Source organism: Rhineura floridana, chromosome 10, assembly GCF_030035675.1.
Source record: "Rhineura floridana isolate rRhiFlo1 chromosome 10, rRhiFlo1.hap2, whole genome shotgun sequence".
NCBI lineage: Eukaryota > Metazoa > Chordata > Lepidosauria > Squamata > Rhineuridae > Rhineura > Rhineura floridana.
The window spans coordinates 67,207,928-67,220,950 of NC_084489.1; the positions used below are offsets into that span (position 1 = coordinate 67,207,928).

The 13,023-nt window shown below is 45.6% G+C and overlaps 1 protein-coding gene across 1 annotated transcript in view; it reads left to right on the top strand.

The window, feature by feature from the left end:
- The window catches only part of CCDC7 (coiled-coil domain containing 7), a 430,640-nt gene that overhangs the window by 14,656 nt on the left and 402,961 nt on the right, over positions 1–13,023 (top strand). The window contains exon 4 of the mRNA XM_061586654.1: positions 4,332–4,421. Within this exon, the coding sequence (XP_061442638.1) occupies positions 4,332–4,421 (90 nt within the window). The remainder of the gene's footprint in view (positions 1–4,331; positions 4,422–13,023) is intronic.

Consider the following 13,023-nt stretch of genomic DNA (forward strand, 5'->3'; position numbering starts at 1 on the left):
ATTTTGAAACTGATCACTCCCAATCACTCTTCTTCTACTAGACTGCAACTCTTCTTCTACTAGACTGCATAAGAGAAGGGGTGCAGACAAGTCAGCTTTTTTGGACTCTGACTTTTCCATATCCTCTTCTGAGTCTTGTAATATCCTCTTCTGCCTGTTTGGGTTTGAAGAGGGAGATAATTCATAAGCTTTCTTGTGAGATATTGTCCTGTTCTCACTCGGCTCCTGAGTAATCAAGAGACTTGCCTAGAGCTTGGAAAAGTTACTTTTTTGAACTACAACTCCCATCAGTCCAATCCAGTGGCCATGCTGGCTGGGGCTGATGGGAGTTGTAGTTCAAAAAAGTAACTTTTCCAAGCTCATCAGCAACATCAACATGGTTAACAACCAAAACAGTATCCTGGGCCAGTACAAGGTCAGAGTTCAAATAAGCAAAGTCCACAACAAAGGTTCAGGCAAGAGGCAAAGTCAAAGCCAAAGCAATCCAAGGACAGGGTTCAAAGTGAAACCTGGGCAAAGCAGGGCAAAGGCAAAGTCAAGAGGCAAATCTAGGGTAGTCCATGGTCAGGTTTGGGGTCAGCAGGTAATCAGCTGACTGGCAGTACAGCACTGGTACAAAGAAGTTGTTCCAGCAGCTCTTCCAGCCTAGCCCTGAGGTTTTTGAACTGGAGCTGCCTGTTGTTGGACTCTTTTTCAGATGGGCCAGGTTTCCAACTCAAGTACACCTCAGTCCTGGGCTTGGGACCCATTTGACCTTGAGGTCACTTGCCAAACTACTGTGGGTTGAGGCAGCCCTTCCTCAGCCTTGTTGCAGGACCATAGCTTCTTGTCCCCAGATGGAGCATGACCGAGGGCTGTATGTAACGCCAGAGCCTTGTGGTCATCCTCTGATGAGGACTCCCCCAGCTGAGACCTGACACATATGCCTCCTCTGCATGCTTTGATGTGTGGATCTCATGGACCAAGTGCACTTGGGTTTATGATATCCTACATCAAAGTAGTGCCAGGTTCCACTCCTGTCATTTCAAACACAATAGCAATGAGGCAATGCCTCAGGGTCTCAATTTATCCATATGCATCAACGTCCTTCCTTTGGTGGTTGGTTCTGTCCAATCACAAAGGGGGTGCCTCTTCTGGAACTAACCAAAACGATATTAACTACAGATTTACGAGCTACAGCCACCTAGTCCAGGGTCTTCCTCAGAGAGGGAGCACAGCATAAATTCGCTGGAGCTCTGAGGCATCTGGTTGGCTCTCATGTCTTTTACCTTTGCCACATGCTGGTATTTATTGACAACATATTGATGAAAATGTACATCAACGGTGGTGATGGTGGGCCATGGGGGAGGACCAGGTCTCAGTCTCTGCACAGGGTGGCAGAGTCTTTCCTTTCTGGGCAAAGGCCAATCTCCTGTCCCTCTTTGCTGAACTAATTTCAGGCAATCTGAACATGTAGATTGATTTTTTGAGCATATATAGCTATGATGGTTATGCTCTGCCTCCACAGTCAGAGGCAGTATGCTTCTGAATACCAGTTGCTGGAAACTGCAGGAGGGGAGAGTGCTCTTGCGCTCAGGTCTTACTTGCAGGCTTCCCATAGGCACCTGGTTGGCCACTGTGAGAACAGGCTGTATTACATGTATTATGTTCATACCTGGTTATTGGCTTGGCAAGGGCTCAGAACTGGGAGTGGAGTTGCCTTACTTGTTCTTAATCATGTGCCCTGTTTATCCCCCTGATGCTGGGGGCCGAAATCCCTGGTTGTACTGGAGCCATCCCATGCTCATCCATGAAGGAATGTTGCTGGTAAGTATCCAATGCTCTGGTCTTTGGCACTAAAAATAACATCAGAGTGTGTCCCAGAAAACCTCTCTGGAAAAAGGATTTCACAGTTAGGGTGCTACACTAAAAAGGCCCTTTCCTTAGGATCCTTCCATTAAACCTCAGATGACGGGTACCCAGAGAAAGTCCTCTGCTGAAGAACTTATTGTATGGACAGCTTATTGTATATGTGAAGATAGGTGATCCTTCAAATATCCTGAAAGGTTAAAACCAGCACTTTGAATTGGACCTGTAAATCAACTGGGAGTTAGTGCAGTTGATGAAATATTGGCATAATATAATAACACCAGGTCCTACCTATATTTTGAATTGAGTTCAGTTTCTGAACTGTCTTAAAAGGCAGATCCAGATATAATGCCTTACAGTTCTCTAACTCAGAGGTTACCAGAGTTTAGATAACTGAGGCTAGGCTATCTCCATCCAGATAGGGTTGCAGCGGCCACACCAGCCTCAGCTGATGAAATGCATGTTTTGCCACAGAGGCAACCTGAGCTTCCAGTAATAAAGCTGGATCAAGAGACATCTGTAGACCATAAACCTGTTCCTTGTCCAGAAAAGGGTGGCCATCATTTGAACAGTCAGATGAACCACCCACCAATGGGACTTCCTTCTTGTCTGGTTTGAGCTTCTGTATATTGGTCCTCATCCAGTCCAATACTGTGCCCAAGCACCGATTTTGGATTTTCATTGCCTCATATAAATTAGATGAGAAAGAGCAATAGACTTTGGTGTTATTTGCATGTTGTTATACCACACCCCAAATCTCCAGATGAACTTGCTAAATGGTTACATGTAAATGTTAAAAAGCCCTACAATACAGTATAGTATAAACATCATGAGCAGTGCCACTTTTTGGAACTGGTAATCCAAGTTAAATCAGTGTAATGTAATGTATTACAACCAATGTAATACAATGTCCCTAATTCCTAACTTGGACAGCCTCTCTGGAAGGATACCATACTCGAAAGACTGAGTTGGGTTGAGGGTAGCATATCATTTTTTGTGTTGTGGAAAGGTACTATGGCTAATGATATAAAAACTGCTAAGGGTTTTTTTAACAGGGTCACAGTTCCCCTGTTGTTTTCCCAGCATAGGCCACCATCAAGCTGACTATGACAGCTTTGGGGTTCAAACCAGGGCTGAAATCCAGTGGAAATGTCTCTAGAAGTAAGTCCTATTGAGTTGAGTGGGGCTTCTTCCCAGGCACGTGGGTATAGAATTGAAGCATCAGTCTCATGCAAGTGTACTTTTGAGTGCAAAGCAACCACATGCAAGAACATCTTGCATTGGAAGGCAGTATTAGCAACCATACAATGCTTCTTAAAATCTTCTACACCGGCAAGTTTCTTCATTAGCAGCTGCACTAATACCACCTTTAAGGCTGTTGGGATCATGTCCCTCTTGCAAGAAGGCTTTTACAACCTCCTGGATCCAGTCAGTCAATCCCTTTGTAAATGTATTGAGGAAAGGATCAAGCTCAAATGTGGTAGGTTTTTCTTGATCAAGGATGTTATCTTCATCCTTAGCTACAGCCAAAAGTCATTTGTCAACACTGATTGATCAATACTGGTTGTGACTTTGGATGCATCCATAGGCTGAACTGATTTAATAGTAGTGTCTGAATAATAGTGCATGTGAATGATTTTATCCTCAAAGTGCATTCACAGAATGTCCATGAGTGCTGCTTAGTATATCTAGTTGAGCTAGACTGCAAAAGACCCCAGACCACTTGGAAAAGCACCACTGGATGCCCCTATAAAGCTGCAGTGGGGGCAGAGAAGAACTGCTTCTTTGTTGTCATTGCTGCTTAATAATGAGCTTTTACTGGTGTTTGCAGTGAATATTTTTGCCACTTACATTCCAGCTATCTTTCATCCTACTTTGTTGTCCTCAGCTCCCTGGTATACAAGGGAACTCAATGAGCTCTGCTCAGTAGGAGAGTGTACTTGGAAGTGATTGTGTCCACAGCTAGAGTAATCTCTGCATTCCACAAAGTGACAAGGACACTTATAGAATTTTATGGTTTATGGGATCCAATTTTGAAGTAAATGGCAGTAGGACCCGAGGGACAGGATAAGAACTTGGTTTTGTGGTTTGCATGCCAATATTTTAATTTAAATAACTTGCATGCTGGCAGAGTAGAAGATTTACTTGGTTAAACTGAGGAAATAGGAAATTAATAGCCCAATTCTATGTATTTTTTTGGAAACAAGTCCCAGTGAAATCAGTGGAACTTACTACTAAGTGGGCATAGGATTGAAAACTAATTGCTCTGTTCTTCTTTCAGCTTCTAGAAAATAAAAATATTATTTAATTTGAAAAACAAAAAACCCACACAGCTTTAAATAGTTTGAAATGTGAAGCAATCAATAATTGAAACAATACTAGTACTGTATAGATTTCAGTAGTATTTTTAACCAGTTAAATATTGGATTTTTAAAAGACATAAGTTGGAAAATGCTGTAGAAAAAATGTTTTTTTCTTCTTAGAAGGAAGAACATGAAGATATGACCTCTTTCCTGATATGCTGTTCACAACTTAGTAACCAATTAGACTGTGCACTTCATGAAGAAAAACAAGTATGTACTGTTAAATGTAACATACCATTGTAGTTTTAGATTTATTTATTTATTTATTTAATTTATTAGTCACCCATCTGGCTGGCTGTCCAGTTACTCTGGGCGACGTACAAAATAAAAACATACAAATACATTAAAACATTAAAAATCTCCAATAATAATAAAACCTAACCCACCACAAAAGCCTGCCTGAAGAGCCAGCTCTTCAAGGCCCGGCGGAAGCTCATCATAGAGAGGGCATGGCGGAGATCATTTGGGAGGGAATTCCACAAAGTGGGGGCCACAATTGAAAAAGCCCTCTCCCTAGTCCTCACCAGTCTAGCTGTTTTAACTGGTGGGATAGAGAGAAGGCCTTTTGAGGCTGATCTTGTTGAGTGGCATCCCTGATGATGTTGGAGGCGCTCCTTCAGATAGACTGGGCTGAAACCGTGTAGGGTTTTAAAGGTCAGAACCAACACCTTGAATTGGGCCTGGAAAACAACTGGTAACCAGTGCAACTCCTTCAGCACTGGAGTGATGTGATCTCGCCAGCGGCTGCCTTTAATCAGGCGAGCTGCCACATTCTGTACCAGTTGCAGCTTCCGGACCGTTTACAAGGGTAACCCCACGTAGAGCGCATTACAGTAGTCTAGGTGAGAGGAGACCAGGGCATGTACCACAGATGGGAGCAGATGGTTGGGAAGGTAGGGGTGCAGTCTCCGTATCAGATTTATTTATTTTATTTATTTAATTTAATTTATATACCGCCCTAAGCCAAAAAGGCTCTCTGGGCGGTGTACATAAAAGATAAAACAAGCAAAATATATAAATACAGTAAATATAACAGAATCAAAAGTCAAAACAACAAACAACAACAGCCAAGCAACATCGAAATATAACAATAATAAGATACTGTTTAAAATACACAATAAAAACAATTATTAAGATACATTTTAAAATGCCTGGGAGTATAAAAAGGTTTTCACCTGGCGCCGAAAAGATAGCAGCGTCGGCGCCAGGCGTACCTCATCGGGGAGACTATTCCACAATTCGGGGGCCACCACCGAGAAGGCCCTAGTTCTGGTCACCACCCTCCGAGCTTCTCGATGGGATGGCACTCGGAGGAGGGCGTTAGATGTCGAGCGCAGTGTACGGGTAGGTTCGTATTGGGAGAGGCGTTCCACCAGGTATTGCGGTCCCATGCCGTGTAGGGCTTTATAGGTCAAAACCAGCACTTTGAATTTAGCCCGGAAACAAATAGGAAGCCAGTGCAGACTGGCCAGAACGGGTGTTATATGAGCGGACCTTCTGGTCCGCGTCAGTAGTCTGGCCGCTGCATTCTGGACTAGCTGTAGTTTCCGAACTATCTTCAAGGGCAGCCCAACATAGAGCGCATTGCAGTAGTCCAACCTAGAAGTTACCAGTAAATATAACAGAATCAAAAGTCAAAACAACAAACAACAACAACCAAGCAACATCGAAATATAACAATAATAAGGACTTCCCAGGAGGATCCCTACGCCTGTGCAGCCTCTGAGACGGCTCCCGTCTTGGATGAAACTTTTTCAGTTTTAAATCCAGTCAGAAGGGTCTTTTTTGACTGGGGATAATTTCTTCCGGATAAGGAAGAAACGTGAGATTTTCCACACAGCTTTGTTGTGATTGTTGGAGACTGGAATTCGTCAGAATTGTCTGTGAAAGAAGGTCTTCCAGCAGCTCGGACAGAGCGAGGATTTATAGCTAGCTCAGCTGAAAAAGTGACCCGTTTTTTTTTTTAAAGAAAACGGTTTAACAGGCAAGTATCCTCCTCTCTACGCTTATTACTTTCTTATCTACACAGCTAAAGGGATTTGTCAAAGAATCAGCAATTAAGAAAACCTGGGTGAGCCAAAACTTTCCTTCTCTTTTACTCACGGAACTAAGGGGGAAGAAAATAAAAATAGCCTATCTTTTTTTTATCGCAAAAAGCTGACATGGAAAATAGCATTATAAAGATTACAACGGATGAGGGTTTTCTTTTTGACTTGTAAGACTTTGGTGTAATATATGTCTGGGACTATTTTCTTTGATCTACTTTTTTTTTTTTGACGAATCTGCTCATTTTTCTGCTACTAGTTTTTTGGACGCTGTGAACTAAAGCTGTTTTTGCACTTCTGGGCATATAAGAGATAAGGGCTGTCTAGAGTGTGACGCCAGTTGGTTTGAAAGATTCACTCCTTTGTAACTGGATAAAGAAATAAACTGCTCCTTGCTTGGGACATTGAAAATTGAAGGAGTTTTGTTCCTTTGGCTTTAAGAATGACAATTAAGAAGATCATGGATGTACAAGAAGGGACTTTATCTTTAGACATGTTTCAGAAAATAATGAATGGGATTAACTCAATAAAACAAGAACTGAGAAATAATAGTCAAGCGTGGAGAATTGAATTTGACGAAATGAGATAGGAGCTGAAAGAAATTCAGGATTCTATGAGAAAGGAGAATAAAGATGGATCTGGAAAACCAAAAAAGGATGAAAGAGAAATTAAAGGCAAGGTTCAAACTATGGAGATTGGATTAAATATGGATATGGAAAAAGATTTGGATTTCCTGGCTGTGATGGATTCTGGAGACAAATATTACGGTTTGGAACTCAGCGCTGTCCCTGAAGGAATTGAAGAGATTGGAGATAAAGATATTATCGGTTCAAAAAAATTCCTGGACTGGAAGGATTTGATGGAACTTGAAATGGAGAAAGCTAACAGAATTAATCCCTGTTTTGTGTCAATGGAAAAATCTTCAAGAGATGTGCTAGTGTATCATATAAAAAAGATGAACAGAGATTCGGCTTTGCAACAATACTTCAGTGATATGTTCGGAACTGATGGCAAGAAAATATCTGTGAAAAAGGAAATTCCTATCAGACTCTTATTATATGACTATGACAGCAAGATTATTGGGCGCGTAAAGATGGAAGATGGAAGATGGAACCAATACGGATAATGGAAGGAGCGATTTGAAATTACTGGACTTAGTAGACTTGATGAGTTGGATTAATTGACATGTTTATCTAGAAAAAAAATTGATGGACATATATCTCAAGAATTGGAAACTTCTCTTTGACTTTTTGTGGAAGAATAAAATGATATGATGTTAATGAGATTTGTAACCAATTAAGATTCGATACCATCGACCATGGTATCCTTCTGGGAAGGCTCACGGAGTTGGGAGTTGGGGGTAATGCTTGGCAGTGGCTCCGCTCCTACTTGGTGGGTCGTCAACAGAAGGTAGTGCTTGGGGAACACTGCTCGATACCCTGGACTCTCCATTGTGGAGTCCCACAGGGATCGGTACTGTCCCCCATGCTTTTCAACATCTATATGAAGCCGCTGGGTGCAGTCATCAGGAGTTTTGGAGTGCATTGTCACCAGTACGCTGATGACACACAACTCTATTTCTCCTTTTCATCTTCCTCAGGTGAGGCTGTTAACGTACTAAACCGTTGCCTGGCCGCGATAATGGATTGGATGGGAGCTAACAGACTGAAGCTTAATCCAGACAAGACCGAGACGCTGTTAGTGAGTGCCTTCTCTGCCCAGATGGTGGATGTTCACCCTGTTCTGGACGGGGTTACACTCCCCTTGAAAGAACAGGTTCGTAGCTTGGGAGTTCTTATCGACTCTTCCTTGTCTCTTGAGGCTCAGGTAGCCTCAGTGGCAGGAAATGCTTTCTACCATCTCCGATTGGTAGCTCAGCTACGTCCCTATCCGGACAGTGATAACCTCGCCTCAGTCGTTCATGCTCTGGTAACGTCTAGATTGGACTACTGCAATGCGCTCTACGGGCTGCCCTTGAAGACAGTTCGGAAACTACAGTTAGTCCAGAATGCAGCGGCCAGATTGTTGACGCGGACAAGAAGGCCGCTCATATTACACCCGTTCTGGCTCGTCTGCACTGGCTGGAGGAACGCCTCTCCCAATACGAAACTACCCGTACACTGCGCTCAACATCTAAGGCCCTCCTCCGAGTACCATCCCATCGAGAAGCTCGGAGGGTGGTGACTAGAAATAGGGCCTTTTCGGTTGTGGCTCCCGAACTATGGAATGGTCTCTCCGATGAGGTGCGCCTGGCGCCGACGCTGCTATCTTTTCGGCGCCAGGTGAAAACCTTTTTATATTCCCAGGCATTTTAATGCGTATTATTATATGTATTGTTGTATTTTGCTACTGTTTGATTATTTTTGTTTACCTTTGTTGGTTTGATTCTATTGTTTTATTGTATTTATATATTCCTGATTGCTTTATTTTATGTACACCGCCCAGAGAGCCCTTGGGCTTAGGGCGGTATATAAATAAAATAAAATAAATAAATAAATAAAAGATAACCGCTGGAGGAAGGTGATTTTATAATCTATAAGTTACAGGCTTGTTATATATTATAGACTTATAGCTGAACTACGACAAATCGGAAGTCAATTTTTTTATATATTTTTTTCTTTTTATTGTATTAGTTATGGATTTGTGTTTTTTCTTTTTGTATTGTTTTGGTTTTGAAAATTTGAATAAAAATTAATTGAAAAAAAAAGAAATATAACAATAATAAGATACTGTTTAAAATAAACAATTATTAAGATACATTTTAAAATGCCTGGGAGTATAAAAAGGTTTTCACCTGGCGCCGAAAAGATAGCAGCGTCGGCGCCAGGCGTACCTCATCGGGGAGACTATTCCACAATTCGGGGGCCACCACCGAGAAGGCCCTAGTTCTGGTCACCACCCTCCGAGCTTCTCGATGGGATGGCACTCGGAGGAGGGCCTTAGATGTCGAGCGCAGTGTACGGGTAGGTTCGTATTGGGAGAGGCATTCCACCAGGTATTGCAGTCCCATGCTGTGTAGGGCTTTATAGGTCAAAACCAGCACTTTGAATTTAGCCCGGAAACAAATAGGAAGCCAGTGCAGACGGGCCAGAACAGGTGTTATATGAGCGGACCTTCTGGTCCGCATCAGTAGTCTGGCCGCTGCATTCTGGACTAGCTGTAGTTTCCGAACTATCTTCAAGGGCAGCCCAACGTAGAGCGCATTGCAGTAGTCCAACCTAGAAGTTACCACAGCGTGAACGACTGAGGCGAGGTCATCACTGGCCAGATAGGGACGTAGCTGGGCTACCAGTCGAAGATGGTAAAAAGCGTTCCATGCCACCGAGGTCACCTGGGCCTCGAGAGACGAGGAAGGATCGAAAAGGACTCCCAAGCTACGAACCTGTTCTTTCAAGGGGAGTGTAACCCCATCAAGAACAGGATGAACATCCTCCATCTGGGCAGTGAAGGCACTCACCAACAGCGTCTCGGTCTTGTCTGGATTGAGCTTCAGTTTGTTAGCCCCCATCCAGTCCATTATCATGGTCAGGCAACGGTTTAGCACGTTAACAGCCTCACCTGAAGAGGATGAAAAGGAGAAATAGAGTTGCGTGTCATCAGCATACTGATGACAACGCACCCCAAAACTCCTGATGACCGCACACAACGGCTGCATGTAGATGTTGAAAAGCATGGGGGACAGTACCGATCCCTGCGGGACTCCACAATGGAGAGTCCAGGGTGTCGAGCAGTGTTCCCCAAGCACTACCTTCTGGTGATGACCCACCAAGTAGGAGCGGAGCCACTGCCAAGCAGTACCCCCGACTCCCAACTCCGTGAGTCTCCCCAGAAGGATACCATGGTCGATGGTATCAAAAGCAGCTGAGAGATTAAGGAGAATCAACAGGGTCACACTCCCCGTGTCCCTCTCCCGACAAAGGTCATCATACAGGGCGACCAAGGCTGTTTCGGTGCCAAAACCGGGCCTAAAACCGGATTGAAATGGATCAAGATAATCAGTGTCATCCAGGAGCCCCTGGAGCTGGCCGGCAACCACCCGTTCCAGAACCTTGCCCAGGAATGGAACATTTGCCACAGGTCTATAGTTGTTCAAGTTATCTGGGTCCAAGGAGGGTTTGTTCAGGTGAAGTTCTTCAGATGAAGTTGATACAGCGCTGCCTGGCTCACAGTCGAGACCTGAGCCTCCATGGACAGCTGGGAGTCAAGAATGACCCCCAGGCTGTGGACCTGGTCTTTCAGGGGCAATTGTACCCCATTGAGCACCAGGTCAGCATCCCCCAACCTTCCCTTGTCTCCCACAAACAGTACCTCGGTTTTGTCAGGGTTCAGCTTCAGCTTCTTCCTTCCCATCCAGCCACTTACCGACTCCAGGCACTTGGATAGGGTTTCTACAGCCAACCTCGGTGAAGATTTGAATGAGAGATAGAGCTGCATGTCATCCGCATATTGGTGACACTGCAGACCAAATCTTCTGATGATAGCCCCCAGAGGCTTTATATAGATGTTGAACAGCATCGGGGAGAGGATGGAGCCCTGTGGCACCCCACAAGTGAGAGGCCAAGAATCCGAAACCTCATCCCCCAATGCCACTCTCTGGTACCTACCAGAGAGGAAGGAATGAACTACTGCAGAACAGTGCCCCCTATGCCTAACCTCTTCAGGCGGTCCAGAAGGATACCGTGGTCAATGGTATCAAAAGCCGCTGAGAGATCCAGGAGGACAAGGAAGGTGCATTCGCCACTATCCAACGCCCTCCTCACATCATCCATCAAGGCGACCAAGGCCGTTTCAGTCCCATGTCCAGGCCTGAAGCCTGATTGAAATGGATCCAGATAATCTGCTTCCTCCAAATGCACTTGCAACTGCTTTGCCACCACCCGCTCAACCGCCTTGCCCAGGAATGGCAGATTTGAGACTGGGCGAAAGTTGTTCAGATCTTGGGGATCCAAGGAGGGCTTCTTTAGAATTGGTTCTTTACTGCCTCCTTGAGAGCTGATGGCATTACTCCCTCTTCCAGGGACGTATTTACCACCATCTTGATTCCCTCACCCAGTCTGTCCTTGCAGCTCATAATGAGCCACGACGGGCAAAGGTCGAGTAAGCAAGTGGTTGGCTTTAAGGTTGAAAGCACCTTGTCCACTTCATCAGAGGGAAGAAGCTGGAACCGATCCCACACCACCGGAGCACCACTGGCCACCTCTGGCTCGCTCACTGTGTCCACAGCACACGGAATAGCACTCTTAATATGATCGATCATCACAGGAGGCCTTAGCATGTTCCATCGGTTCCAGGGCAACTGGACCGACCAGGCTCCGGACCACTTGGAACAGTCTCCTGGGACAGCACTCTGCGGACGCAATAGAGGCAGCATAAAAATCCTTTTTTGCTGCCCTCATCGCCACATGGTAGGCTGCCGCAGCCGCTCTAACCCGTGTCCGATCGTCGTCAGAGTGAGATTTCTGCCACCAGCGCCCTAGCCGTCTCACCTCCCATCTGAGAGTTCGCAAGTGTGGAGTATACCACGGTGCCGTCTGAACTCTATTCAGGGGCAGAGGGCGTTTCAGAGCCACCCGGTCTAATGCCCTGGTGATTGCGGCATTCCACCCCTCCACCAGGGTCTCAACCGAGTGCCCGTGTGCATGCTCCAAAGAATCTCCAAGCGCATTCAGGAATCCATCTGGATCCATCAGATGTCTGGGGCGGACCATCCTAATGGGTCCTCCACCCCCACGGAGGGTTTGTGGCACCAAGAAGTCCACCCTCACTAAGTAGTGATATGACCATGACAAGGGGGTGATGGATGAACCCCCAATTTTCAGATCACTCTCCTCCTCTCCTGTGACAAACACAAGGTCGAGTGCATGACCAGCTACATGGGTGGGCCCCGTTGGAATAAGGTGCAACTCCCCGGAAGCCATGGTTTCCATGAAGTCCCGAGTCGCCCCTGTGAGGATGGCCTCCAAATGTACATTAAAGTCTCCCAATACCAACAAGTTTGGGGACTGCGCATGCATATCCGAGACCACCTCCAGTACCTCGGCCAGGGAGTCTGTCGTGCAGCGGGGTGGACGGTAGAAGAGCAGAATCCCTAGACTGCCCTTTGGGCCCAACCTCCAGTACATGCAGTCAACAACCTTGGTCTCACGGAGAGGCGGCCTGGTGAGAACCAGGGACCTTCGGTAAATAATCGCCACTCCCCCTCCCTGACTACTGACCCTCGGCTGCTGTGCATACAAGAACCCAACTGGACACATGGCCGTGAGGATAGGAGCAGCGGCCTTATCCAGCCAGGTTTCCGTAATACATGCCAGGTCTGCGCCCTCATCCAATATCATGTCATGGATGAGAGATGTTTTTTGGGCAACAGACCTGGCATTGCACAGCAGCAATCGAAGGCCAGTGTATGGAGTCAAGCATCCCCCAGCTATCTTTCGGCTATGGACAGGCCCGAAACAGGGGACAGATATTACGCACCTCTCCTTAGTTCCTCTTACCTGACATGGCCTGCCCCTGGCACTCCACCAGCATCTGCCTCCCAGCCTCGTTATATATTGGCCTTCCTCCTCCCCCGTCACTCCCCTCTGATTGACACATGCCCCTGACACTAGCTTCCACAACTCAGGCAGGCCACCCACCCTTAAAACCACCAAAAAACAACCCAAAAAACCCACAAAAAATTAAAATCATTACTTATCGACCAGGCCCCCACTCCTCTGTGGTTCTGCACCCTCCTCCCCTCTTCTGGGCAGCAGGATAAGTCCTTGCCC